A 26,916-nucleotide genomic window follows, 5' to 3' on the forward strand; every position below is an offset into this window, starting at 1 on the left:
TTAATGAGAAAAATATCATTATATCCCAGATTTCTTGGACAGCTATAACAACATGATTGCACCTCAGCAAGACATACATGTACAGTCCTTCCTTGCTTCAGGGAATAGATTTAATCTGATAGACACATCTCACCAGTGATGTATGTTGGTACAACTGGACTCCAGCTGAATAGCAAAGCAGACAGCAACATGAACCTGAAATCAGATTGTTAATATAATGGTATATTAACTTTTCTTTACAGTATAAGAAAGTCTTATTTAAATAATATTGACGTATATAAGGAAGGGACATAGGTTATACTGGAACACTTTTTCTGGAAGGCAGTAGCTGAACTATAGATGTGTCTGGCAAGGCTTTGTGTGAGGGAGGGCCTTCCATTGCAGAGGATTAATTGTTCAGGTTTTCCAGAACACTGCTACAAATTAAAAAAAAAGATAGTGGAACTGTATTTATATGGTTGAATATCACTTAAAGGGAAAAAAAAAAGGAGAAATTGCCACTCACACTATGTCCGGTAATTTTTTATTTTCAACAAGTTGTTGGAAGGGAAATCTAATAAAAGCACTTCTTCCAAGTGTCCAAATGTAAATTTGACAGCAATTCAAATAATGAGAAGGCAGTGCCTGCGTTAGTGGGTAGTAGAATTGGGAGGGGCAGACACATGTAGTTGCACCAGCTTTGTTTTAACCTTTCATGTAAAGGAAGAAGACAGCTTAGTGTTGCCATGCTGTGTTTGTGCCATTAGATGCAAGGAACTTCATGCACCATATGAGTTTGTCCATCTTTTATTTCATAGGGTGCTTTTACTATCTGTGTGCTTGCTTGTGATGATGGATTTTGTGCCTTTTCAAATGGATCTAATTGTTACCTAAGGAAGTGAGCTTTGAAACAAACCATGGCGTAGTTGAGTGTCTTTGTACTTCAAATAGCCATATGCATATCTGAAATAACTTGGATTACTTATTATGGCAGAGTTTAAAAGCTTGTACATGATTCATCTTAGTTGTTGAAATGTAGCCCTGTTCCCTACTGGAAGGTGTGTCCCAGTCCATGGGCCATCATGGTTCCACTTCAGAATTCATTTTTGCAGTGAGTCCCTGTCTCTTGTGTGACTGCATTGATCTGCTCCTCAGCTAGTGTTGTGTTCCTGACCTGTTGACTTGCTCAAAAACATCTTGGACATGGACTGACAGTGGGTTGGTGTGTGTTGAAAGTTTTCTGCTTAGAGCAGTAGCTCTAAGTATTTGGCATTTGCCGAAGCTGTTGAAACTTGCAGAACTGGAGGGGGATTTTCTTAAAAGTGCTGTTGAAGGAGTCATGATTAAAGAATCAAGACAGGATAAAGGAAGTCTGGGTGTGTATGATGCTGGTGGTAGTCTTTGATCAGGGATTAAGCCTTGTAAATAAGCAGAAGATAATCCTATTTTTATCCTGTTTTGTAAGGATTTGGTTTCCTGTCACTGAAAATGTGCAGCAAGGTGCTGGTTTTACCTGTTTACCCTGTGAGAAATTAAACCTCAAACGTTTCACTTGCATGACATCCAATACCAGATTGCTTCTCTTGGATTTGGAATGGCTCCCTAAGTGAAACTGTCTCAATGGACTTAGTTTTTATTTAATAATTTTCCCAGTTTATAGGCCATATAAATATTGTGTCAATGCAGGCAGCATCAGCTGGCTAGCTGGGGTCACCTTACTGTCATGGGATTTCCTTTCTGGAAGAGACAGCCTTTCTGCCTGTCTTTGTTCATAGAGGTAACAAGGAATTTTGGCAGGATGTGGAAGTGTGTAATACTTGTGATTTTGTATATTTTGGGAAGTTTGTCAGGAACGTCGTGCAGGTACAAAGAGGATTCTCTAAAAGCCAGGTGGCTCAGAAGCACCATTCCTACCTGTTACCATTTGCTTAAAGACTGATGGAGTAGGTGTGTGAGAATTTTTGCTTTTATATGGAGAAATTAAACATTTAGCCCTCATAGTTAAAAAAAAAATAAAAATAGGGGGAAATTAAAAAGAAAAGGAGCCCAGGCTCAAGAATCTGAAGAAAGCGTAAATGTGTTTTCCTGGTTAGACCCTGTAAAGCTTTTACAAGTATAGTAGCAAAAATAATTGTGTGTGTCATTTGTTTTGACACTCCTTTCCCCCCTGCACTTGTGCTTGATGCCAGTGATATTCTTGGAAGCTCCTGGGGTGAGCTGCAAGGGAAGTGTAGGTGATAAGGACATCCTTGAGATGATGTCACCCAGTAATAGTATAGGGGACTTAATTTTGCTGAAAAGTGCTCTTGTCTCAAGGAGTTAAAATTATGTCTGGAGCTGAAAACTTCAAGGTTTTAACCAGAACAAGTAGATGAAGGCCAGCAGAGCAGAAAGAAGGTCTGGAACAGTAATTCTGTTTAGCTCTGAAAAACAGCTCCTCGAGAAGGTAATTCAAGCAGTGTAGCTGCAGCTAAAGGTAAAGTCAGTATGGGAAGAGGAGGGGAGTCGGGGCTGCGCAAGCCGGCAGTGCGGGATTTACTGGCAGCAGGGGGCAGCCACATCCAGCGCCGTGCGGCCGGCAGGACCCATCCTGCCTGAGCTCGGGCTGCGCTCACAGGCTGCGAGTCTCGCTCCAGCTCTGCCATTTTAAATGCTGTAGGCTGGTAGAAGGCATGCTGCTCCCTGGTGTCTGACTAAATCAGGGACACTGGGGATTTTAGAAAATTGGATTTTATAAAAATTGCAGAACTGTGTTAATTATTTTCATGTTAATTAATGACTTTTTTTGAAGAACTACACTCCAGTTTAAATTTGATCACCTTAATATTTGAGAGAGACCTTGAATAAATTCAAGTCTCTTTAAAATCTGTGTGGGATGCAGAATGTGTATTACAGTGATTTCTCTATGTACATAAGCAGTTGGAAACCTTGGAGAAAATAGTAAAAGGTAAAAATTGGAATTTCACCTTGAAATAGTACTTTCAAGACCCTGAGTTTGAAAGTAATTGAAAGTCATAGTAATTTCTTATTTGAATTCTACAGTGATACACTGTTTTCCTAAATATTCTTTACTCTGTCTCTAATGCTGACAGTGAAACCCACCTTATAATGAGTTTTTTACTACTGAGTAATGAAAGCTCTGCATAAGGCTATATTTTTCTTTCTTTTCACCTCTGTTTATTTTAAGAAGGTAAGCTGCTTGGATGATAGAAAAGCATGGTGGAATTGGAAAATGATGATTATCAAGGTGGCTCTAGTGATCCCTCTAGTGGAATGTCTTCTAGCAGTGATTCACCATCATGATGTGCATTCATCTGAGCAACCAGGAGAGAAAACTCTAAAGACCTGGATCTGTCTTCATCATCTTTCAGAGTACTAAGCTACTTCGCCAATTTGCTGTGTCTTTGATTTGCTTTCTTTGATTCTTGCCAGGTACCCTTGGCCTTGGCACCTTAATTAGATGGGAAGGGTGGCGGGAAGCAGGCAGGGAAAAGAGAGAGGATAGAGAAGAGCTTCACTCCGCATGTGTGCATTAGCCATCGGGTCATGCCTGTCAGCCATTTGGGATTCCTTGTGTGGGAACAAAGTATCTCCTCTGCACAATTAATTGAAAACATCCTCCTGAGCACAGGTACATGTTCATGCCTGAAAGGACTGTTGTTAAAATGTGAGTGAAAGAATTATTTGTAGCTAATAACATTCAGTAATGAACTTTACATAGTGGAACTAATAAATGGAGAAATAATGTCTGAAAAGCAAAAATCATACGGAGTTGCTAAATTTCACATTTCCCATATGACTGGAATTTCAGCAAAACTGCAATTTCTCAAAGCAAAATCAGATTCCAATTTTGGACTCAGGCTGAAAGCAGAGATAATAAGTATGTTGCAGTATTTAGGTAAAACCTCATGTTTGAAGAAAGCAGAATTAGGAGTTCAGGGAATACCTGCACTTGTTTACAAGATGTTTTGGTAACAAAATAGTGTCTTACTTTGAGCCACTACATTTTGCTGTCTCTAAGCACCATTATCCCAGCAATAGAAGAATTGGTGAAGAGTAGTAAAGAGGAGGGTGTTAGACAAAGAATCCCCCAGAGTGGGGGAGGACTTGTACACTGATGCACTGGTACTTTTCTCATCATTTCCTCTAGAGGTGCAGGAATGTGCTCCCTCATCCTGTCTCTCTTCAGCTAGTAATGGCTTTGTTTTCCTCTCACTGACAGCTGCACTGCATTCCATTTCTAAATTGGGAGCCTAGGTAGGATTTCATGGCAGTCTTCTCAACTGATGGCCATGCCCTTGGGTGTCACACTTGTCATCATGTAACCATGATACTGTTTGGCTTATAAAAACACACCAGTTCCATAAATATTTAAAGTGTTTTTTTTTTTTAAACAGGGATCTCTTTTTTTGTCGACTTCTGCTGTGTTATCCCTTTAAAAGGTTGCTCTTCCAGATCCAGTAGAAAGCTGAAGAAATCCTGTTTGATGCAGAATTATCAGTCTCCTGTATTCAGTATTCTTTCACAAAGAAAGATATAATGATCCTTGTATTTCTTGACTTTAGGCTGCCAGTGTAATTGATTTCTCTGGGAGGGAGTATTCCAATAGTTTCTGTGTATGAGTATGAAACACGGCAAATTCTAACTTTTTTTCCAAGTATGAGAAAAACGTAAGACTAAGGTTTTTTTCCATGATGATATTTGCAGCATTCAGACTGGTTTAAGAGGAGAGGACATTAACACCAAATTACTGTGATATCTTAGCACTTTTTGAGTCCTACAAAGCAGATTGCCAGTGTGTTTTTTTACAAAGGTAGTGGTACATCCCATGAATAACGATAGCCTGCATAAATTGTTGTGAGAAAAACCAAGGGTTGTAATTGCATAAAACACATTCAGGCTTGCAGAAGTTTTGTGGTTTCCATCAGAATAAAAATAAGACTTCACAATAGAATGAATACAGAGGAGTTTAGGAATGGCCAGCAGTGAAGGGGTTAGGATGGTCACATGGTCTGTGAGCCTGGGTTGAATGGGGACTAGCTTTCTCCTGAGGTACTGCTTCAACTCTTCAACAAAGGATGATGTGAACATGTGGGAATTCATGTGCTGTCTTGGACCTCAGGGTTTTTGTGGTTTCGGGTTTTTTTTTTTTTTGTTTTTTTTTTGTTTTTTTTGCAAAAATGTGATGACACCGTAGGTGTTCTTATGCAAAAAGAACAGTGTTCTGTGACTTTAATATGTATTGTAGAAAGTGACTTCTTGCCATTAACTTCAGGAGCTAAGCTGTGATTAAAGCTGTAAACTGTTTAAGGCAAAACACTTGCAGCATCACTGAATACACAACGGTAGGCTGATTTTCCTTGTTGCATTGAAATAAAAAATACATGCGTAGGGGTGGAGATGAATATTTGATTTTCTGTCCTTGGAAGCATTCAGGAAAGGTTTGCAAGATGGTGAAAGGTAAAAGTTATAAAATCTGTTTGTTCTATAAGCTTAAGCTGTGGATGGAAGGAACTGGTCTAGGGATTTCTTTTGAGAGAAAAATACACCAAGCAAGTGTGGTGCTAAACCCAAAACTATTCAGTAATGTCCTATTCCTCATCACTTTTCTTTCCATAAAATAACTAGGATGGAACTGGTTTTATAAATACTTCTCATGAAGAGAACTTCATATGAGAAGTGAAGCTCTTGAAACTTGAGATTTAAGAAAAAAAAAAGGAGGGGAGCAATGGCTATGCAAAACCCCTCTCCTTATCAATTACCAAGTAAATACTCATACTTTGAAGAGTATATTTTTTCTATAAGATCTTCTGGGATCTGTGTAGCAGTGGGAGTCCAGTCTCCTGTAAGAACCAGTGTAACGTGAAGGTATACAGCATCAGTTGACTGGTCTTTTTTTTTTCTGCCTGAAAATCAAATTTAGGCTTTTATAAGGACAGACTGCAGAAAATGGAAAAGGTGAAGTTTTTAAATAATCACCTTGTTATTACTGTTTTCTGGGGTATGTGGGATTCAGTATATCTCCGCTACTGTACTAGAATATGTAGCTGTGGTAAAATAAAAGACAATTTTATCTCCAGCTGCAGTATTTCTGGAAGGATATGTGTTTAAAAATAAAAAAGTATAGCTTGCCCTCTATAGAGATACACAAATGCAAAAACTGGACAACAGCACTGACTGTTCTCTAGTTAGAAATTAATAGGAAGCAGTGTCAGGGTTCCACAAAGACTTTTGCAGATGTGCTTTAAATGTGTGGAATCTACACATTTGCTACTCTCCAGGAATTCAGGAACAAATTAAATTTGGGGTCTCTGTTACCTCTATATGTAGAGTGGCAAGGTACCTTCCATGATATTTAATACTAATGCTTATTAATGCCATCAGTTTTACTTACACAAATGCATCCTACTTCCCATGCTTTCAGGTCACTTTGTTCTGTGGAACAAAGTTTAAAAATGCTGGTTTAAATCTCTCCAGGACCCCATTGCAAATATTCGGTTGCCAGAGCTTCAATAGGAATACCTTAAATATTTCAGATAGTGGGAAAGTCAATGTTAGTAGTTCGGTCATCTTCCTGCAGAAGGAGGAAAAATAAAGTAGATGCATAATATTGCTCTTACTGACAGACTGGATTTGTAATATAGTCTAAGATCATGTGTTCTACCATGTATGAAATGCAGTAATGCTTTATGTGTATGCACTGGTGTCCTACAGTGTATGCTTTTTATTTCTTTCTTTATTAACTTATAGACACTGAAATAAAATAATCTGTAAGTGGGCCCAGTTCTTTTCTGTTTTGAGCAGTTGTGAATAAGGATGTAGAAAATTCTTAGTGTTCAAAAAGTCCTAATTCCCCTTGCTGTCACTTTGCAAAAATAAACTTGCAAAGAGATTGCAGCAGCTAAAGAATCAGTAATGAATAATAGATTCTTCTTTCCCCAGTCTCTAACATTTACATATAGCGAGCACATCATACCTTGAAGAAAACAATTTATGTTTTGCTTCTCTACATTGTTGCCTTCTTTTTATCAAGCCTTGGGAAATGTGGCAGCTTCTGCATTCTGCTGATGAAGTTCTCTCTCTGTCAGGCTGATTAGGCCTGACCTTCACTGGGTGGGATTTACAGTTGCCCTGTTCATCTGTTAACACTCATTCTCCTAGAAAGCTAGGGCATGGTGTAATTGGCAGGGAATGTTAAATTATCTGTATCCTACTTTAAAAGGATGGGGACAAAGAGTTCTGTCAGCAGTTTAATTTATACTTAAATCTTTGTGACTGTGTTGAATTCTGCAGTAAGCTTTAACCAAGAACAACATATGCAACAATACTACTACTAATATAATGCTTAATATTCTGTGGTGGTTGTGTTTTTTTCACTTACTGATTTGTCCAACATTCTGTGCTTTAACTGATGTTCATGTCTTTCTTCCACAGCTGTGGTAATGTTGGCAGTCACTTATTAAGCTTTTCCTCCTAGAAACAGCTTTTGGTTGTACATTACAATGTTCTGAACTGCTTTAGTATAGGCTGTAGTTTAACTGCCAGTCATTCAATGTAATTTTTTATTCTCTGTGTCTTCTGACTTATGTGAGAAATGTTTTCTAATATGCGCTAATTTGTCTTGTAAAACTGAACTTCCATTGTTTTCTATATTAGCAAAAGTTATGGTTCAGTTTCCTTCCTATTTGGAAGGATCATTTAGATTTTTAATCAGTAAAATACAAATTAGGATTGAACATGTTTTAATTTGTTTTCCTTTCCCTCTGAAATACTTCCTGAGATATACAATTCTAGCATAAGGAGTTACTGATGTTGTGTATTTTGACTGAAGCTGATGGGAAAATTACATTTGTATGGCTACTGCATGCAATGTAACCAACTTACTTCTTATTGTTGTAGATACACAAGAAGTTTGTTTAGGTTCCATGTTCTGTCCTGGATTTGCTTTGTGCCTTTGTATGTAAATAGCTTCCTTTTTTTGCTCCTTTATTTCTCTCTGCAAAATGGAAGACCTGTAGCAGGGTATCAGGAGAAATATATAGAATATTCTCAATTGCTTTAATGCTGTTATTATTGGAGTGAAATGCATGCAAGCTGCCTATGGTATCAGTCTGCTACTAGTATCTCAAATGATAGCCAGAACAGAAATTTAATATGTTATATAAATTATGTATATTTTCATCCAATATCTGATACTAGAGTGAGATGATTATGACGAACAAAGAGACAATTTATTTGCAGACATCGTGTGCCACTCGTGCTCTTTCCTTCACCTAGGTAGGGTACATGCCCTCCATATGTGACTGATTCTTTGTGGCTTTAACTAGAACTGAGGGATCAAAGCCAGGCTTGTTAGTCTAAAAATTGTGCAAATTAGTTCATCAAGTGTTGCAAGTGTTAAGCACACACACCAATTTAAAAAATGTTCTAGACAGCTATTTCACATTTCTGAAAGTTGAAAAGGTTGGGTACTTTGCTCTAGCTGAAATTATAATTTCTTTCCTGTGAACGTGTATGTTGGTGGGAATCAGTGTGATTGAAACAGAGTACCACTAAACTTGTTTTCCTGCTTTCAGAAAGCTCTCAAGAAAATAATTTAACATGATATTTTGCTTTGTACTTGGGCCATTTGTTTATTTTTTATTAAAAGGCAGTCTATTTAAAAATTTGAAATCCGCTGCTCTCTGCAAATGATGCAAGCATCGTTAAGCCCCATTAAAATAATTCTGTTTAGAATAAGTCTTCAAAACAGCTGAAAATGGAAGCAGCAGAAGATACTGATTGGTGGACGATACAGTGTTTGAGTGTGCCTGTAAACCAATATATCCTTCTGTGCTGGAAAAGCATGGTTTTAGTTGTGGATGATGTCCTCTGCTAGGTTTGTGTAGACCCATTTGGAAGATGCCTATGCTGTTGAACAAAAGCCTACCTCAGTCTCCTTGAAGGATAATAAATTACATCCACAAGCAGCAGGCAAATTTCCTGCTAGATTATCTTGTGTCTGTGCTGATCCCTGGTGCTGTAGACAGTAAGAGCCCACTGATTGTGCCTGGGCTGATTGCAGCTGGGGAAAGAATTGCTGTGCTACTGCTTGCCTTGGTGTCTGCCTGCTCCTCCCTCCCAAATACAAATGAGCTGCTTCTACCAAGCTTGGAGGTAACTAGGCTAAAATTGATCCAGTAGGAACTTGGTATGGGAAACAGGGAAAATTGGGCAGAATAGGTTTCCCTTCTTCTCAGTTACAAATGAGAACAAAATATGGAGAAACTGAGTAGGGCACTCTAATTCAGTTGTACAGGGAAAAAATGTAAGGGAGGAATACCAAATTGTGCTTGGCCTAAACACAATACAGGAATAGCACAAATGCCCAGCTCTCTATGAAAATCTGCTTTGGAAAAATTGCATTAATGCCTGAATCACGGTTTCCTTGGAGGCTCATGGTCTCGGACTTGAAGTGGTCTAAGCTGTTTTCATGTCATGCATCTTGCTGTTATGATACCTGATGGGAATTAGAAACAGCTGGAATTTGTCCCATGCTGCATCTCTCTGCACATTATGGCTTGCAGCAAACCATAGGGGTTTAGAGCAGGGTTAATACCGGCTTAGTCTTTCTTTTAAGTTTCATTATGCTGAAAAACACTGTAGTTTTTCTAGTCAGATTTTTATATTTAGGTTTTTTCCCCTGTTTTGTGTTTTCCATTACTGCCACCAACCAACAGAATGTAGAACCAAGTTGATCACTGCTCATATAATGCAAGGCATTGAAAAGAGGCTTAAGGAGGTCAGATATTATTGGAATATGTTAGTGGCTTCTGCAGCAAATTAATGAGAGCAGACAGAATAAAAACTGCAACTAATTTCTGCTTAACCAGAATACCAATAAAGACTAAGGATGTCTATGTAATAGTAAACAATATTTTGGTAGGTCAGACGAGTGCCAGGTTCCAGTGGCCACCTCCATAAAACAGAAGATGGGGACTGGGAATGGAGTGATGATGAAATGGATGAGAAGAGTGAGGAAGGCAAAGCTGCTATTTCTCAGGAAAAGGTATTTTGTGTTTGTACCAAGACCTTTATACTCTAAAAAACATTCTGTCTTTATGTTAATTGTTAGTATTTCTAGATCTTTGTTGCATAAAGCTGCATAGCTCATGTCTCACTGCATTTGTTTTCCAGTCACGAAGACTGAAGGAGGAGGAGAATGCAGAGGTAAAAATGTCTTTATCAATTTATTTTTCTTCCAAGCATTTGAGTAAAGAGATTTCTTTTTCATGTCTGCTGTTAAAAATGTGAATTGAGGTGGGAGTATTGTTCTGCAGCCTTGTATGGCAAGTGTTTGTGAGGATAGAGCTGTTATGCCATTATGCCTGTAACAATGGACTTCAGCACACAGTCGATAAGATGGATAGGAATTTAAAAGTCATGTTATGTTTGTGCCCAGGAGAACTCATGAAGATAGGTAATTTGGCTTTTTTTAATGAATCTTTGTAACTAGAGCACACTAATTGCTGTCTGTACAGGTAATGAAGGCTGCATTGGAGTAGCTAGAACATCTCCAAATAATGTTTTCTTCTTAGTATCTATATCATGCCATGTAGCTTATAATTAAAATATTTCCTATACACAATAAAATAGTTCAGTACTGAAGCATAATAGATTAACTCTGAAGAACAAAATGCCATATAGAATTTCATGGCCCTGTGCTAAGTGTGGGAAGCATTGCTGCTATAATCAATTGTTTAATAGAATTATGGCTTACGGACTAAATTATCTTTAAAAATGCCTGTTCCTTGGGTGGGTGACCCTTGCCACTTCACCTGCAATTTTAGATTCTCTGATTTTCGCTGGTGTCAGAGAAATCTTCTAAAAGACTAGCAGCTCTCTGTCACATTTAGTCCTGTTAGCTCCTGTGATGATCCCTGTGTCTCCATTGCAGACCTAATTTACACAGCTCTTCAGCATCTCAGATACTTTATGTAAGCAGAGTACGAAAATAGGACTTTCACCACACAGTCTTACTGTCTTAAATGTTGAGAGTTCTACTGCTTGTGACCTGGTAACTCATAATTTTTAAAAGTTGCTTAGTTCATGGAAGAGAAAAAAACCCTCTGCTTGAAGTTTTCTGTTGATTTTTGTTTCCTGAAATGCTCTAGAAGATGACTTAGAACTAAGGCTAGTGCATCTTGTCACTGTTGGTGTGTGCCTCTGGGGTCTTTGGGATCCACATTGCTATATATTGGCATAACATGTCTGTTGAAGGTGCAGAAAAAATAGTAGCTTATATGAATGGAAGGAATTTAACTGAAGCAGAAAAATCCCTGCTGTCCTTTTAGTGATTGTGAAAAAGAATTTTCCAAAAATTCAATAATGTCTCCTGAAAATACACAGATAATAAAATACAGATCTTGTGTAATTTTTTTTTCAAGTGGCTTTGATACGGAAAACTGTTTAAAAAAAAGTCAAATGAAATTTGTGATGCAATTCTTTATTTTGGGAGGGCTTCTGAACCCTTTGTAACTTCTGAACAGGCTGTTCTGTGACTGGTGAAAATATACCAAGGTGGGTATGAAATCATAGTAGGGTAGAGGAGCCTGGTGTATTCTGTGTGTGGGATACTCTTTTGCTTGAGACTTCATTGAGATTTTAGTTGAGAGCTGGGAGGATATCACAGTGTGAGGGAGGAGTGATAAGGTGAAAGATACCAGTGTTACTGATTTTTCTCTGCTGAAGACATCCTCTGAGCTTGATATCTGCTTTGATGTGCTGCTAGTTCCTTGCATATGGGTAGATGTACGACTTCCTTAACAACCAAAACTGTTACACAAAAATAATGTGAGTAGCAGTTTGGAATTCTTACTGTGTGCATATTATTCAATAGGTAATTGTTGCTTTGGTGCAAGGTGGATTATAAGCTCCTACACTCAGTGCTTTAATGCAGGCCTTATTTATTACTTGTTTCTCTGTAATTGAAATATGGGAATTTTACTGGTATCAGCTATATTATAGGCTGTGTACTGCAAGTGTTTAAAGTTAGAGAATGTGTTAAATATTCTGTGCTAACTTCAAACTGTTAGCATGGAAAGTTTTTTGTGATTTTTTTTTTTTCCCTTTGGCATCCTTTATAAGACTTTTTGCTTTTTTCTCTAATAGTCTCAGCCTGCTGTTAGTGAGGAATACAGTGAAGTTCCATGTGCGGTGAATCTTGTCTTAAGATTAAGGTAAAAGATTCTTTTATTTATTTAGCTGTATTATCTTGATCTCCCTCATTACTCTCATAATATTAACATAAAATCAGTGCTGAAGTGTATAATCTCCCAGTATGACCAGTATGAATAGTGTTTCTGTAACTAATTGCTGTCTTTTAATTGCTTACTGAAATAGTGTAAAATGAAAAGCAGAATATGAATGTGTCTTCAGGCTAAGTGTACCCTTCATTAAGGATTTTCTTTCTTTTTTTTCCTTATAATGCAGAATCACAGTGAGAAGTTTTTAATGAGTTTCTTTCACACTTCAGCAGTCAGCCTCTGACAGAAATAAACCATAGCTGTATTACAAGTTGCCTACTCAAAATGTTTTTCACTGGCAAGTTTGATCAGCCACTGTGGAGAAGAGATGGGTATTTTAGAAAATGGGTACAAACATGTTATCAGGTTTAAATTTTTGCTTAGTTGAAGTAAGTCAGATTACCTTTAATTAAAATTAGTTTATAACTAAGGTTTGAATTGCTTAATTATGCAGTCTAGTTCTTGGATAAAACTATTTCTTCATACAAAACTTTGATAGCTTTTTATGTGTATGATAGCTTTTTTAATGTTTTTTCTTAAAAAGCTTATTACCACTCACTTTAAAACTTGCTTACCTCTGTTTGTGTTGACAGGATATCTATGTGAGGTTGTAAATTCCTAATTATTGCTATGGAGAAAAGTATTTTTTTTATGCTAACAAAAATATGAGAAGCCAGAAATAATTATAAAATTACAACCAGTATGTTAGAAACAAATATCATATCTATACATAACAAATACCTTTAAAACAGTAGCATCAAAATTTGTTAGTGTTCTGGTTCCACCGTTTGTAATCAGAAAAAAACCAATTACACAGAATGAGTGCCAACTTTCAAAATCTATTTTCTTCCCTTTGACTACTTTTCTAGTGGCAGATGCAAAAAAATTTGCATGGCTGCCAAAGGTTGTGTAAAAAAGAGAGGATTAATGAATTTTGTTGTGGGGATAGGAAAGACTTAGAGATTATTTGGAATAATTTTGGTTGTCCAATTTACATAACTGCCCAGTTATGCTATCAATATTCTTTTTCATCTCTCTGCTGGCAGGTAGATGAAACCATTTACAAACAGACCAATTTGTACTGCTGTGTGTACCAATGTGTACTGCAGTGAGGGGCTTTCGTTATCTATAAATGATCATAAAACCCAGAGAGTGATTAGCTTCTTACCTAGTTATTTGCAGTGCTGGCATATTCAGAGGGCAAACATTTTAGACCTGCAAGTATAGTGAAACATCAGGAATTAGGCTTTCAGTTTTCTGCAGCTTTTGAGCCACAAGTGAAGGAGGACTGATCCTGGGAGACTTGAGTTTCCAAGCTCATACTTGCACAATGAACTTCTGTTCTTTTTAAGGATCCTCTTTAATTCATGGCTGGAAAAAATTCCCTCTCCCTGCCTTCCCTAAAAGCAAGTCTGTAGTAATGAGGTTAATTTCTTATATTTATGAACATATAGGTGATTATTGGTAGAGAGGGAAGAAAGAAGAATTTCTGTTTTAGGAATCAGAAAGCTTCTATTAAACAGAAAAAAAGAGTCTTGAAAAGCAGATATGCTTATGCTCTTGGGCCTGGGAACTCTGTTAGCAGTGTTGAGAAAACTAAAAATCTGGTGTGTAATTTTGCAGGGTTTTGTTATTCTAACTTTCCTGCTTTTGAGGGAAGAATGCTGTTTAGTGCAAACCTCTGTCCCATGTGAGCTCTGGCTGTGTCTGGTCTCGGTGGTTGGAGGGGGGCAGAGTTATAGATCTTGGCACAGACTTTGCTTCTGCTGGCAGCCTGAGCATGTGAGTGGGGTCAGAGCTAGCACATGAGCAGTGTGTGTGTTTGGGCGCAGTGAAGGGGTGTGGGCTGCACTAAGTAACACACTTGTCACTTTTCTTTTGTTTATGAAGGACTGATGTGACTGTGAGGGCTACAAGCTGCCTATATCTGTGCCCAGAAGCATAGGTTGAGAGACAGTATTTAGAATTTCTGTGTATTTGCTAATTTAAAGGCAGGAGTTATTTTCTTTATGGAACGTTCACCAAAGCTCAGGCAGCCACTGGCTGACTATAGATATTGTCTTTAGCAAGGTACCTTTGGTAGCACTTGAGCTGTGCTTTCTGTTCACTGTTGACCTTCTTCCCTGTTGAGACTTGGTCATGGAAGTTGATGCAAACATTTAGAGCTTTTTGAGCAGAAACAACTTAGTCTGAGGCTTGGGAGTGTGGACCAAAAGCTTTAAAGAGTAGTGCCTGGGGATTTGGGACAGGGCAAAGGATAAAGAGATGGGCAACCTTAAAAAGGAACAAGAGGTGGGCAGGAAGAAAATACTCCTGCTTTTTTCTTTTTTCCTCTTCTACAGTGAGGCTACACCATGACCCCCCATTGCATTTTAGATGTTAGCTTGCAATTTTTTTTTCCTAGCAGTATGTTCCAGAACAAGCTTAATAGTACCCATAAAAATTAAAAATTGCTTTCATGAAGGAGGAATTCTGGCAGAAGAATCAATGCATTTAGGTAATTCTTTACCTGGATGGTCAGGTTCTATTATTTTTTTTCCCAGTCACAGCAGGGTTGGACTCATTCAGTGATTCAGTAGGGTGTGCTACATTAACACCATCCTCTGTTTACTGCAAATGCCTTGTTGTGGATCAGAAACACAACTCACAGTCTGAAATAATATATGAAGAATCCCATGGTACTCTTTATACAAATGGTGGTATTTAACTCCCTTACTCAAGAAAAGGGAAAACCGTCCAGACTGATTTATCTGTCCTTGCCTTGTATTTAATACCTTTCTATTTTCATAGTTTTCTCAGTGCGAGCTGACTTGTCAAAAAATTCTCTACTGTTGGGATTATTTCATGGGCTGGAGACAGCAATTTCCTTTTTTTTTTTTTTTTTTTGTATTTTTTGCAGTATTGTGTCTTGGAGTACATTGCCCCAAAAGGGAAATTATCAGCAGGCTGTTTTAGGTAATTCCCTGAAAAGCTCCTGAAAGGATCTAGTATTAAATGCTTAATATGGGCCATTAGTGTTTTAAAGCTCTAATGTAGTTAAGAGACCGTGCTTGAATTTTGCAGTAAGCTGAAAATAGTGGTTCTCACTGGCTGGATCTGTTACCACAGTGTGTGACTCTGACCCAGCCTGAGCAATTGCCACTTTGAAATGCCAATGCTTCTGTATCCTCACCCTCAAGAGGAAGTGGTATTTGAGAGTAGGGAGGAATGAAATCTGTAATCCAAATTTGTTTCCAGTAAGGCTGTGAACACTGCATGTCTCAGCATCAGACCCTGGCAGGAGCTCTGCAGAGAGAGGCCAAGGCAATGTCTGTGATTGAGTCCTCCAACAGGATTGTTCACAGCACCAGGGAAGGGAAATGGGGAGGAATTACCACCCTGGATTTGAAATTTCCAATCTAACCAAGCTGTTGCAGTTACAGATTTAGGAAGGTGACTATTAGAGGGTTTGACTACTTGGATTAATAACAGAGATATTGTGTTAAATTAGGAGAGTTGTTAATGGTTAATAGTTAAGAATTGCAAATTATCTGAAGCAATCTAAGATGGTTAAATTAGCTCCTATGACAGGAAGATAATTTATTGACAGTAATTTGGAATGTCCCAGGACCTAATTTAATACAGTTCCTGCACACTAGATGAATTAAGCCTGTGGAAGAAAAGGGGCAAATGGAAATATTTTACTGGCAAATGAATTTTACTGGCCTGTCAATGTGGTGTTGTCGTACGTTGGGCAGGACTGAAACCATTTGAAATATTTTTTTTTCCTGTTCCCACTTAGTTGTGTGGTTCTCCATCTTTCCACTGGTGGGGATGTTCTGGGACTGCGTTGGGTCCCTGTAAAGCAGCCAGCTTTCAGTTGGTTGGTTTGTGACTTCTGATATTTTTGAGGGGAAGGTAAAATTTTAAATAAACTCAATTTTATTTATTTTGTTTTGATTTGTCATTGTTCTAGTGGGGCCAGTGAATGGCTACAAGAGGTGCACTGGGACACAGATGTGACAACAATTTAACATAGGAGCAGATTTTGCTGGTGAAGCTGATTTACTGTAAAGAGAGTTTGGCAGGATAAACAGATGAAACCTTTGAAGAGTTTAAAACAAGCCTTAGACTTTTTTCCATGCTTCCCACTCTTTCTGATAAGCTAGTCAGGATCCATGACTTTTAGATGGATGATATACAGATTGTAATTTTTGTGGTGGCCAGGTGTCTTTCTGGTTTACCTAGAAGTCTCCCTTTGTTTTACAGTAATATACTGACAGGTGATCAGCACTGTAAAACTCTGAGCCAGTGGGATTAAAAGGATGCAGACTTCCAGGCCGTTTTTGATTAAACATGATTAAAACTTTCTTTGATTTGGGTAAAGTCAAAAGCTTCTCTGTGCCTTCCTCTCAAAGCCTGTTTTGTGCACTGGGGAATTACAAAGTTCGATTAAAAAACTCCATAAACCTGTAGAAGTTGTTGTAAGTCTTTTGTCTTGATTTTATAAATAAAATCACTTTTCTAGAGCTCTATTCTGAAACACCCCCAGTCTCCTGGCAATGATTGGCCTTTCATGCTTTCTGATTTAAGGAACTAGCATTTTGCTTCAAGCATTGTTGCTATTTTTCAACTCTGTACTTGAAGAATTTGTCACTGGAATAACAGGTTATAATCCCTCTTCTTGTGCACCAGGCATGCAGAAAAGGCTTTGTTTGCTTAATCTCTAAGTTGCTCTGGTATTTCTTATCAGTCAGGCAGATGGGGTATCACTTCAGTCATGCAGCTAATACAGGTTTGACTTCCTTAAAGTGTGCACTGATCAATAATATTCGGTATCAAAACATACAGAGATACACTCAGAGTGGAGAAGTTAAATTACAGGTAAATCCAGAAAGGCAACTATAACCACAACCCGCTGTAATGCTTAACAAAGTGATCAAATTATGTGCATGTTGTCCTTTCTATTATTGAAATCCTCTCTGAATACTTCCAAGTGATTTTTTTTTTAACATTACTGATGTTCTCTGTACTTAATTCCAGTTCCTTTTAGGAAAAAGTCTATTTTAGATCACTTCTGGTTTCTACCAAACATTAAGATTTTACCACATTAATAAATTCTAAGCATAATTGTGTATGCCCTTCCTTGTATTTCAAGTACTTGTTATAAACTGATGCTTTTCAGAAGTTAAATCTTTACCACTGCTCTTAAAAAAACTTCTGTGCTACTTCAGAGTAATTTCAGAGGAAAAAAACCTCATGATCAATATTGCCATCTCTGCTGCAAAAAAAACTTGATAGCTTTTTGCTGAATATTCCCACTGCTGATTTATGAGAGCAGGTAGGAAGTGTGAATTTCAAAAAAGATGATGCAAGTGAATACTGCTTTTCACTGTCTGTGCAGTGAAATGAGTCACTGATAACTGAGGCAAAAAATATTGTTTCAGATTTTGCTGCTTGACTTAGCTAGAAATGAACATAGCAAGTCAAAAAATTGAAGGGCTTTCAACATTCTTCTGATTTAGCTTCTGGCATCAGCAACTGCAGAAATTGAGAAGCAGCATATTTGGATATAGATATATTTAAAATGTATCTAGTTCTAACACTTCTTTGTCATAATATGTAGACTTGGGGCTGTAAACCAGTGGATTGAGAGAAAGGACTTAACATTTATATGTCATTTCTAAAATGTATCAGTTTTCTTATGTTTTTCTGTCACACATTTTCAAGGCTTCACTATCATATCCCATCCATTTGTACTAGATGGAAAGGACTCTACTTTCTTTTGAGTCTTAAGCAATCTGGACCTATCAGCTATGGATAGAAGTGTTGTAAAGACCCCTCCTGAGGGAGGAGCTATCAGGTGCCCTGGAGCCTTGGACAGTGTTCCTAGCTGCTCTGATTGTGACCATAACAATTGCCTTGGTGGCTGATTTTTTTAATGTGCACTTGCCTTTTCTGTATGCTGAGTGGCATAGAGACAGTAAATCTTTAACAGGTAACTGCTGCTGTCTCATTCCAGCAGCTTATCAGCCAAATGACAATGCTTCATTTTGGCATTATGTTTTCCACTCTTGAAAGCATCATTTGGCTGTGCTTTGCTGTTAGTGTTGCTGCTACCTCTTGATGTGTACTGATTTTAACAAGTGTTTGCATCATCTGAGAGATCTGCTCTTTACCCAAGATCATGTGATGATTAAATAGTAGTGGCATTTTTCTGTGCTAAATTAAACTGTTGAGTTTAATTTAAGGTTTTTAATTTGAATTTTATGGTAAGGTTTTGATGAATGTAAAATAATTATTTGGAACCACATTTTATTAATACAGAGAGATTTTAGTCCCATTCTTCTTAGTGGGAATCTCGAAGCAGAAGAGAATTCAAAGATCTCTTTTGTTCTTACCAAAAGTTAGCAGTGACGCCTTTTCATTTAATTTACAATTGACCTGAAGTAATTAAAATTAAGTAGAGCAGAGCCATCTCCACAGTGCTGAACAGGCATGATCTTCTCTTGATAATATGGTAATTTGTAATGGAGGAGCCTGGGTATTGATTAGTAAATGACAGCTGAGCATCAAAGTGTTAGAAATGAAGGAGTTTACACAAGCATGTGGTGAATCCTCAGGAGGCTAATGCTTCTTTACAAACACTCTATTCTCTTGTGTTTATATAATCCCACAGGAGCCTTCGTGTTCTGATTCACAAAATTACATTAATAAACATACATTGCTCTTATTGCTGCTTTGGTTCATCTGTGTGCATAGCATCATGACTTCAGAAATCCAGAAAGTGGGGGCAGGAGCAGGAGAAAACTGAACTATGATTTCTGTTGAGGTAGGAGAGGATTCTCACTTGCTCTGACCTAGGTTAATAGCTACATTCCACAGTTGAAGCATAAGAAAATTGTAAGGTAGAGAACATAGATGTATAGAGGATTGAGATTGGCTAAACCTTAAATATGGGATGAATTAATTTTTTTACTTGTTTATTCCAATATTCTAGTCCCTCATTCTCTTTATAATATTGAAAGTAAAGTGCCAGTTTGTATTTCACTGTTGTGTGTATATTAACTATGGTCTGGAAATAAAGTTGAAATAAAGTTTTAATTAATCAAAACTGAGATAATAAACAGGTACTATGGATCATCAGTGCAGGTATTTAATACTTAAAATACTGTTTTTAATCAAAAAATACAACACCTGTGAAAACAAGTGTGAAAACAAGGTTACATAGACTTCATGGGGGAACTGTGTTTATCCTGGGCTTTCTGCCTTAAGCAGGTGAAAGACAAAAATGGGTGACACTTTATTGAGAGAAGGCAGATGACCTTTTGAAATTTGAGTGACATTTGGTGAGGCCAAGCATTTGTCTCTCCAGCATTTTTTCCAGCAAGATAAAAAATACATGTAAAATTTCTTTTAAACAAACCTGCAAACTCCTCTCTTCTGTGCTTTCGCCCCTCAATTATATTTCTTGCATTGTATGCACTAAGATCCTGCCCAAGAGATGTAGAATGAAAATTGGATGAGTACAGCTCTAGGATGTATAGCCCACCTATCACTCTGATTAGTCCACTTCATTTTGATGTGAACTTCTGCTTTCTCTGCAGTCTAAATGAGCAAGTAATTTGAATTCTTCTGTGATTTTAATTACAGCAACAACTGCAGTGAGGTAGTGCAAATGCCAAGCTGCTCACCCTTGCTTCTAAGGCTATGCTATCTTGTTTTTTCCATTCTAACTTTGCTTACATGGTAGTTTCAATGCAGTTCAAATTTTAGATGGTAGGAAGATCTGTGGGTCTGAAATTTTGTACAAGTGAGATAATTGTTATTTTTTTTTCTAATTTTTTTTTTAGCATGTGTTTTTTGTTAAAGCACACTGACTTGGCCTGTGTCATTAGTCCCTGATGGTGGGGGAGCTTCTGTCCTGGTGGGAATAGGGCTTATTAGGAATATGAGGAGGGGAAAAACTGACTGGTGAAGGGTGCCATGTGGCACCATTGTCATGGAGCTTTCATAATAAAGTTTCTACAGTTTTGGTTAAAGATGAGCTTATTTCTGTTTCTAGAAAAGAATGCATATTCTGCATTCTGCTGTTGTCTCTTCCAGTCATGAGTCAGCTGTGGTGGTTCCCGTTCTGTCAGTACCTGCATTCTTGGATGCTTATCTCCCTACATCAGGCTTTGGAAACCACATGTGATGATTGTGTAGCTGATGTCTGAAAATTAGGCAAGCAGTGCAGAGACAGAATGTGGATGTTGTTACACACCTGTGCACACACACACTTCTTTGGGTTTACCTCGTCTGAGAAATCTTTTTCTTACTTTGGGAAGGAAGAATATACAGCTAATTAGCTATGGTAGGATACATCTCATCCAGGAATACAGACTCTCCCTGAGGGCTGTATGGAAGATGCTGAAGCTTGTGTGAAATAGATGCTGATGTTTTTGATAACTCTGCATAAGAAATGATGGATAAATTTGTTAGGGTAAAAAATATGGCTAAATTGAAAGAAAATCAACTGCTTGATATATAATCAAAGTATTCCAGCATGTTTTAGTCTTAAAGTTTAATTCCAAGACATCTCATTTTCCTGAATCGCACTTACGTGACAGACATTCTGCTTTTAAGGACAAAAGAAATAATGACATTTGATGTCTCTAATTTACAGTTGTATCATTACACAAACAATTTTCTATTTTAATTCAACAACACACATCTTTTGTCAATCATGTGAAACAGAGATAATTGACTGTAGCAGGAATCATGCTATCATTAGGTAATTATTTGAAGGCTTCTTTAAATGCAAATGCCTGAAATCTCTCTCATGTCTTATGATTTTGTCAGTAGAACCATGTCAATCTCAATAGTTGCATAATTTGTTTATTCTCTAATCCTGATTTTGGTCAATATTAGCATTGTTTTACAAATAACTTCCTTCAAAACAGAATATCTTTCTTTTATATCCTAATGACAGGATTGCCAGTGTTTGTAGGTGAGGGGCAAAGTGGGTGGCCTTTGTGCTTTTTCAACTTCCTTGAGGAAGCATTATTCCCTTGAAATCAAATTTAGCAATCTTGGTGTGCATATCAGGTGATTCTGATGGAAACAAAAAAGCAATGAAGGGTTGCAGAACATGCTTTCACAAAGTGGGAAGTTTTAGATTCTGCGATTACTTTGCTGGTAAGATGGCTGCCAAATGTCTTAGCATGGCATGCTTTGGTGTCACCCTTATTCAAAACATTTGCAATTCTTCCTGTTGGAGGTGAGTGCATAATGCAAATCAACTTGAAGTGAATAGAAATGCACAAAGTACTTAAAATTTACTACTTTTTAAAAAGAGATGAGGGATGGGCTTGTTTTACGCATGATAATCAAGGTATATTAGTCTGTAATGGCACAGAGCTAGAAGCACATAAGAGCTATTATAAGAGATGGTATAAAGGTCTGAGTCGGCATTTTAAAACAGAAATAACTTTTTCACAAATGCATTTGAGAAAATAGGAACCACTAAGAAATGATGAAGATGATAAGGTTATTAATCACAAAGATACTAAGTGCCTTTTTTCCAATCCTATTTCTATATAGCAGAAATCAAGTCTGTATGCTGCTACATGATAAGAGTGTAATGGATGTAAGAAAAAAAAGGAACAAATGAAATGCTGCTTGGAAACTCTGCCTACAAATAAATCAACAAATCCAAACAGTTTTCACCAAGGGGGGAGCTAGCAAACTAATTTGCAGTTACAGTGACATTAACTAGAACCAGAGAGGTGTCTAAAGGCTAGAAAAGACCATGAGGTGCTTTTAGGGGAGAACTCAAGTGGATTATATATTGGAATACATAATTTATGGAAATCAATAAATGTCTGGCAGGTAATGGAACAATAAGCAAAAGCACTTACAGGCTTCTAGCAAATTAATCTTGCCAAACTTTCATTGTTTTTCTTTCCTGAATAGCTGAATACCATTATAAAGAAAGCAGCAGTGTCCTAAGTTCAAAATAGTTCAGAGTGTAATAATTCTCAATAGCAAAGTTGGATTGCTGAATATATATCAACCTTTAATGAATTTTTGCCTTGACTAAAATAAACTGATTTGACTCCTTAACTTTTTATCTGGGATATTTTGGAACTTGGAGACAATCTAACATAGAGCCCATGTGCATCATGCATGAGGAAGGAGTGTAACCAGGAGCAGCTCTTCTTTCAAACAGCTGTGGAAAGATGGTAATTTTAATAAGAGTTCATAATTACTTGGTGCCTTTTTACATGATAGGTATTCTGCTTATGGGAGGTCTGTGGAAAGATATAATTGGAGAACCTAATGGATTAGGCTTCTTGGTCATAGAATCAAAATGGTTTGGCTTAGAAGAGACCTTAAAGGTCATCTTGTTCCTACCTCCTGGTTTACCTCTATAAAGGTGTGAAAGTCTTTATTCACTTGATTTGTTTCTTCTGAAGTATGTGCAGGAAATGAGTATTTGAGTTACATGAGACATTTAGTCAGAACATTTCTTAATGAAGAATAATGCTAAATTTTTGTGCGTTTTCCTTTTCTTTGGAAAACAGTTTTTGTCAAAAGGAATCCTGGAGATAGGTCTTTAAGTTGATGGTTTTTATGTTTTTTGTTGTTGTTGCTGTTTGTTTTAACAGAAAGCCATTCATGTTTTTCTAGGAGAGAGAAAAAGAAGCTGGTAATGAAGCTGGCTAGCTTCATTATTTGCAGCTTTGTGCTAGTGATCTTAAATGTCTGTAGTTCTTTATTTAAAGTAGATTTTTGGGAACCTGAAACTCCTTCACCTTTGAAGCATTCAGTAGATTCAGTAAATGAGTACTTTTCATTTTAAGCACTGCATGTGGCATACTCATTTATCAGGGTTTGCTCTCTTACTGTTGTGTGTGCTGCCAATCATTCTGGGTTTTGTGTTTCTGCATGTTGCTGGTTTTGGCTCTGTAATATTCCTAGAAGTATTTAGCCAGCAGTAATAGATGTAAGTCACAGCTGAATATGCTTGCCTATTGGATTTAGTTTTCCCACAGCAAGACTTCATGGCCTGGTATGCTGAAATAGGAGCTTGCATACAGTTTCCTTGCTGAGGAGAAGAATAATGAACTGCAAAACACATTCTGTTGCCATTAGCATTTCAAGTGGATTGAGCTATTCATTAGAAAAAGAGCGGGCTGCAGCAATTAGGTTCCTCCCTGTGCTCAGCTGACTTGTCATTTCCAAAAATGAGATGGACGTCTGTTTTGCAGAGGCTTATGTTTTGTTGATGGAAGAAATTATTAACTAAACCTGAAGCTGTAAACATGCATGGAATGGGGCACAGTATAAGGCTGTAAAGGAATTCTATAACATTGCTATTAACTCCCTTAAGACTGTATTGCACACTGAACTGGTTAAAACACTCTTGGAGGCAAGCAGGAAGACAAAAAACCTTGGGATTTAACATTTTACTGCTCGTTTTATATGTAGGTGGAACCTCACCTCTGAGACAAGGATGGTCAGTGAAAGAATTTACTCATTTGGAGTAAAGAATTTACCCTTTTATAAACACTGTGCATCACCGCTACTTTTCAACATTTAACATTTGCTGGATACTTTGTCTCTTAAACATCTTTGTATAAATGTGACCTCAAATAGGGAGCTTTAAGTCCAAGTGAATCTTCTGTTGTCCTTGGAGGATAAGGTATCTGACTCAAACTGTGTTGAACTATTAGAGTCAATATGGCAGAATGTCTTTTGAAGATGAAAAGGAAAATATTTATCAGAGGACTTTATTTTATCCTTTATGGTACTGAATGCGTTTTCACCTTAAGCGTATTTTTCTGCTAGTTTTCCCAAAATGCTGCCATGAAAATGCAATGGAGTCTTTCCAGTCTGGGTGCTTTGGGAGAGCAGGATTTTCAAGGAAACACACAAAATGTGGCTGTCAATGCCAGAGATATTCTTTGGGTATAGGAACTGAATAGTTGTTCTGTTCTTCATAACATTTTAATGTATGCACTGACTGTTTTTCAGGAACTCCAGGAAAGAACTTAATGACATACGGTTTGAGTTTACTCCAGGCAGAGGTAAGGCTCCTGCAACTGAATTATTCTCTTACTGCTTAAAAAGGCATTTCAGACATGGATTACTGCTTATGCTTCATGCAGACTGCCTCTCTGGAATGTTTCCTACTGTGCAGAGCTTTATATGGAACCTCAGTGGAGTAAGAATTGCAAATGTATGTAAATTCTAGTGGCAAGGTTGCATAATATATATATTAGAAAACTTTATTCACAGTATACTTTTGTCAATTTCATGTCTTATTGAAATGATCTGTATGGTATAGAAGATCTTGCCTGGCAATATTTCCATTTTCACATTTGGAAAACATCGTAAGAAATAGAATATAGTAGCCATAAAAGTATATGTGGTGATGGCAGTAGCATTTAAGTTTCTTTCCCTTTTATTATAAAAGATGGTCTATTAATGAGCATCAAGTGCACACCATTTTTCAAATGCTGTCTTCAGCTGAAATTTTAGCTGTATCTCTAGCTTTGGTATTATCACCAGAAAGAAATTCTGGTATTGAAACTTTAAACTCTGCTGCATACTTATGGAACTGTAGGCTTTCCAGTGCTAAGAGCTGTAAGAACTTGTACTTTGCCTTTGTTTGAAAAAATCAAGTTGTACTGGGATGAAATGCACAGAAGGCTAATATTTTGAGTAAGAAGGTATCATCCTTGTTAAGCTGCAACCCTTTGAACTATGAACCTATTTTATATTCCTTAGAAGTCAGTATTCACTTTATTTAGAGAAGCCTTCAAAGAGGTTTCACCTAAAATTAAATCCAGGTTAGAAGTGGTGTCTCTTTCACAGTAAATCATAGTATCTTTCATGTACAGTAGTTCTATGCATGGATTTATTCTGTGTTGTCTACCTGCTTTTCTCATTGATTTTGGCAATGAGTAAAAACAAAAAAGGCCTGTTACTTAATTGGGCACAGAACATCTCGATTTGCCAGAAGAATTACGTGGGAAGCCGTTCCTTAAGCCATTTGAGAATTTCTGCTTGGTCAAAAATAAGAGGATAGATGAGGACTGTTCCTGTAGTCAGTCACTGAGGCAGCCAGAAGGCAGCTGTGCTTCCCATCTCCAGAAACTGCTCAGATACCTTGCTTTTCACCTGTGTGTGTTTCTTGAGGAAATGATAAAACTTTAACTGCCTCAAAGCATGAGCTCCATTAGGGTGTTTGGTGCTGGGGCCAGATTAAAGTTGAGATTTAGCTGGAACTTAGGCTTGTTCCTGCTGTTCCTGCCTCCTTACATCTAAGCCTTCTAAGGCCTTTATCCAGGGCAAGTACTGGTCACAGGGGCTTAGGAATTCACCCACTCAGGTACAGCAGTTAATAGGAAATCCATCCAAATTTGATTTTTCTGGATTCAGAATACTTAAAAGCTATTTAAAACCTAGATCTCAAAATAATGACTGTTCACGTAAGTCCTTTATGCCACTTGCAACAAACAAGAAAGCCTACTCCATTACGTCTCTGTCTAGATATGCAGAACAGTGGAGGGCATAAAGAAAACCACACTAAAGCTTAGTTTATCTTCTTGGTTGTGAAGATACTGAACTTGCAAAATGTGTATGATGATGTAGTTAGATGAGAGAGAAGTGCTGGTGGCCAGGAGAGGTCTGGAGGGGGTTTGCAATGAATCAAGTCATTACCTTATGTGATTTGCTGTGAAGAGGCTGATAAGATAATTATCTTTTTTTCCTCCTAATTAAAGATAATTTTGAATTCAATCCTGCCTCCCTGGGTGTTTTGGAACTAAAATATATTTTTTGTTGAAGTGCATTGGATGACTGCTACTTTTTGTTGTTTTTCTGGACTCTCACACTTATTCCTTTCACCTTTTGGACAGACACAGCAGATGGCGTTTCTCAGGAGCTGTTCTCTGCAGGCCTGGTTGATGGCCATGATGTAGTTATAGGTAAATTACATTTTTGTTTGCAATTATGCTCTTGTGACAAGTTCGTGTTAAATGGATGTGAAAAAATGTTTTCTCTGATGCTGGTTTTCAAAAAATCTTTTTTGTCCTAATTTTACTTTCATGTATGCATAGTTCAATCAACAAGGCAATTTTGATACCAGTCCAAGAATTGCTATTGGAAGTCAGATCTCTTTAGTGGTTTGAGAGGGGGCGATATAATATATTTCTCCTGAAGGATTATTGACAAGTCTATGATTGAGCATTTTTGTGATAACTTCATTTCTTTGGTGTAACAATAAAATGTTATTATAAGTAAAAGATATTGCAGAGTGTGCTTTGGCAACCCTGAAATTAGTCTTCTGTTGGGTTCATAGAAGGAGGAGCAAGACAGTGTTCAGGACCTATGGAAATTGCATCTAATGGTGTTATTTCTGTGCTAAAAAAAAAAAAAGAAAAGGTAATCAGAAATGTTTTCTGGTGGCTGAAAGATGCTTCTCTATTTTTCTATTCCAGGCTTAGTAATGTTTTAATTTTTTTTTTCTTGAAATTCAGTGCTTCATGAAGGTGATTAATTTGGAAGTGGTTATTTCTCTGCATCTTCTTCCTTTCTTCTAGATGCTCAAGACCAGCAGATGTATAATCACCAAAATCAAAGGGGGATAGTATATGCTAGATAAGGGAGAACTGAATGGAGG

General features: G+C 37.4%; 1 protein-coding gene across 5 annotated transcripts in view; it reads left to right on the forward strand.

Moving 5' to 3' along the window:
* The window catches only part of STK39 (serine/threonine kinase 39), a 75,990-nt gene that overhangs the window by 32,158 nt on the left and 16,916 nt on the right, over positions 1-26,916 (forward strand). For 4 of the 5 annotated variants that reach the window (XM_058028279.1, XM_058028281.1, XM_058028280.1 and 1 more), the window contains 5 exons: positions 9,905-10,027; positions 10,156-10,188; positions 12,130-12,197; positions 24,264-24,316; positions 26,153-26,221. In XM_058028279.1, coding sequence (XP_057884262.1) covers positions 9,905-10,027; positions 10,156-10,188; positions 12,130-12,197; positions 24,264-24,316; positions 26,153-26,221 — 346 coding nt within the window. The remainder of the gene's footprint in view (positions 1-9,904; positions 10,028-10,155; positions 10,189-12,129; positions 12,198-24,263; positions 24,317-26,152; positions 26,222-26,916) is intronic. The other variant, XM_058028278.1, reaches the window with a different exon arrangement.

Source organism: Melospiza georgiana, chromosome 7 (assembly GCF_028018845.1).
Source record: "Melospiza georgiana isolate bMelGeo1 chromosome 7, bMelGeo1.pri, whole genome shotgun sequence".
Lineage (NCBI taxonomy): Eukaryota > Metazoa > Chordata > Aves > Passeriformes > Passerellidae > Melospiza > Melospiza georgiana.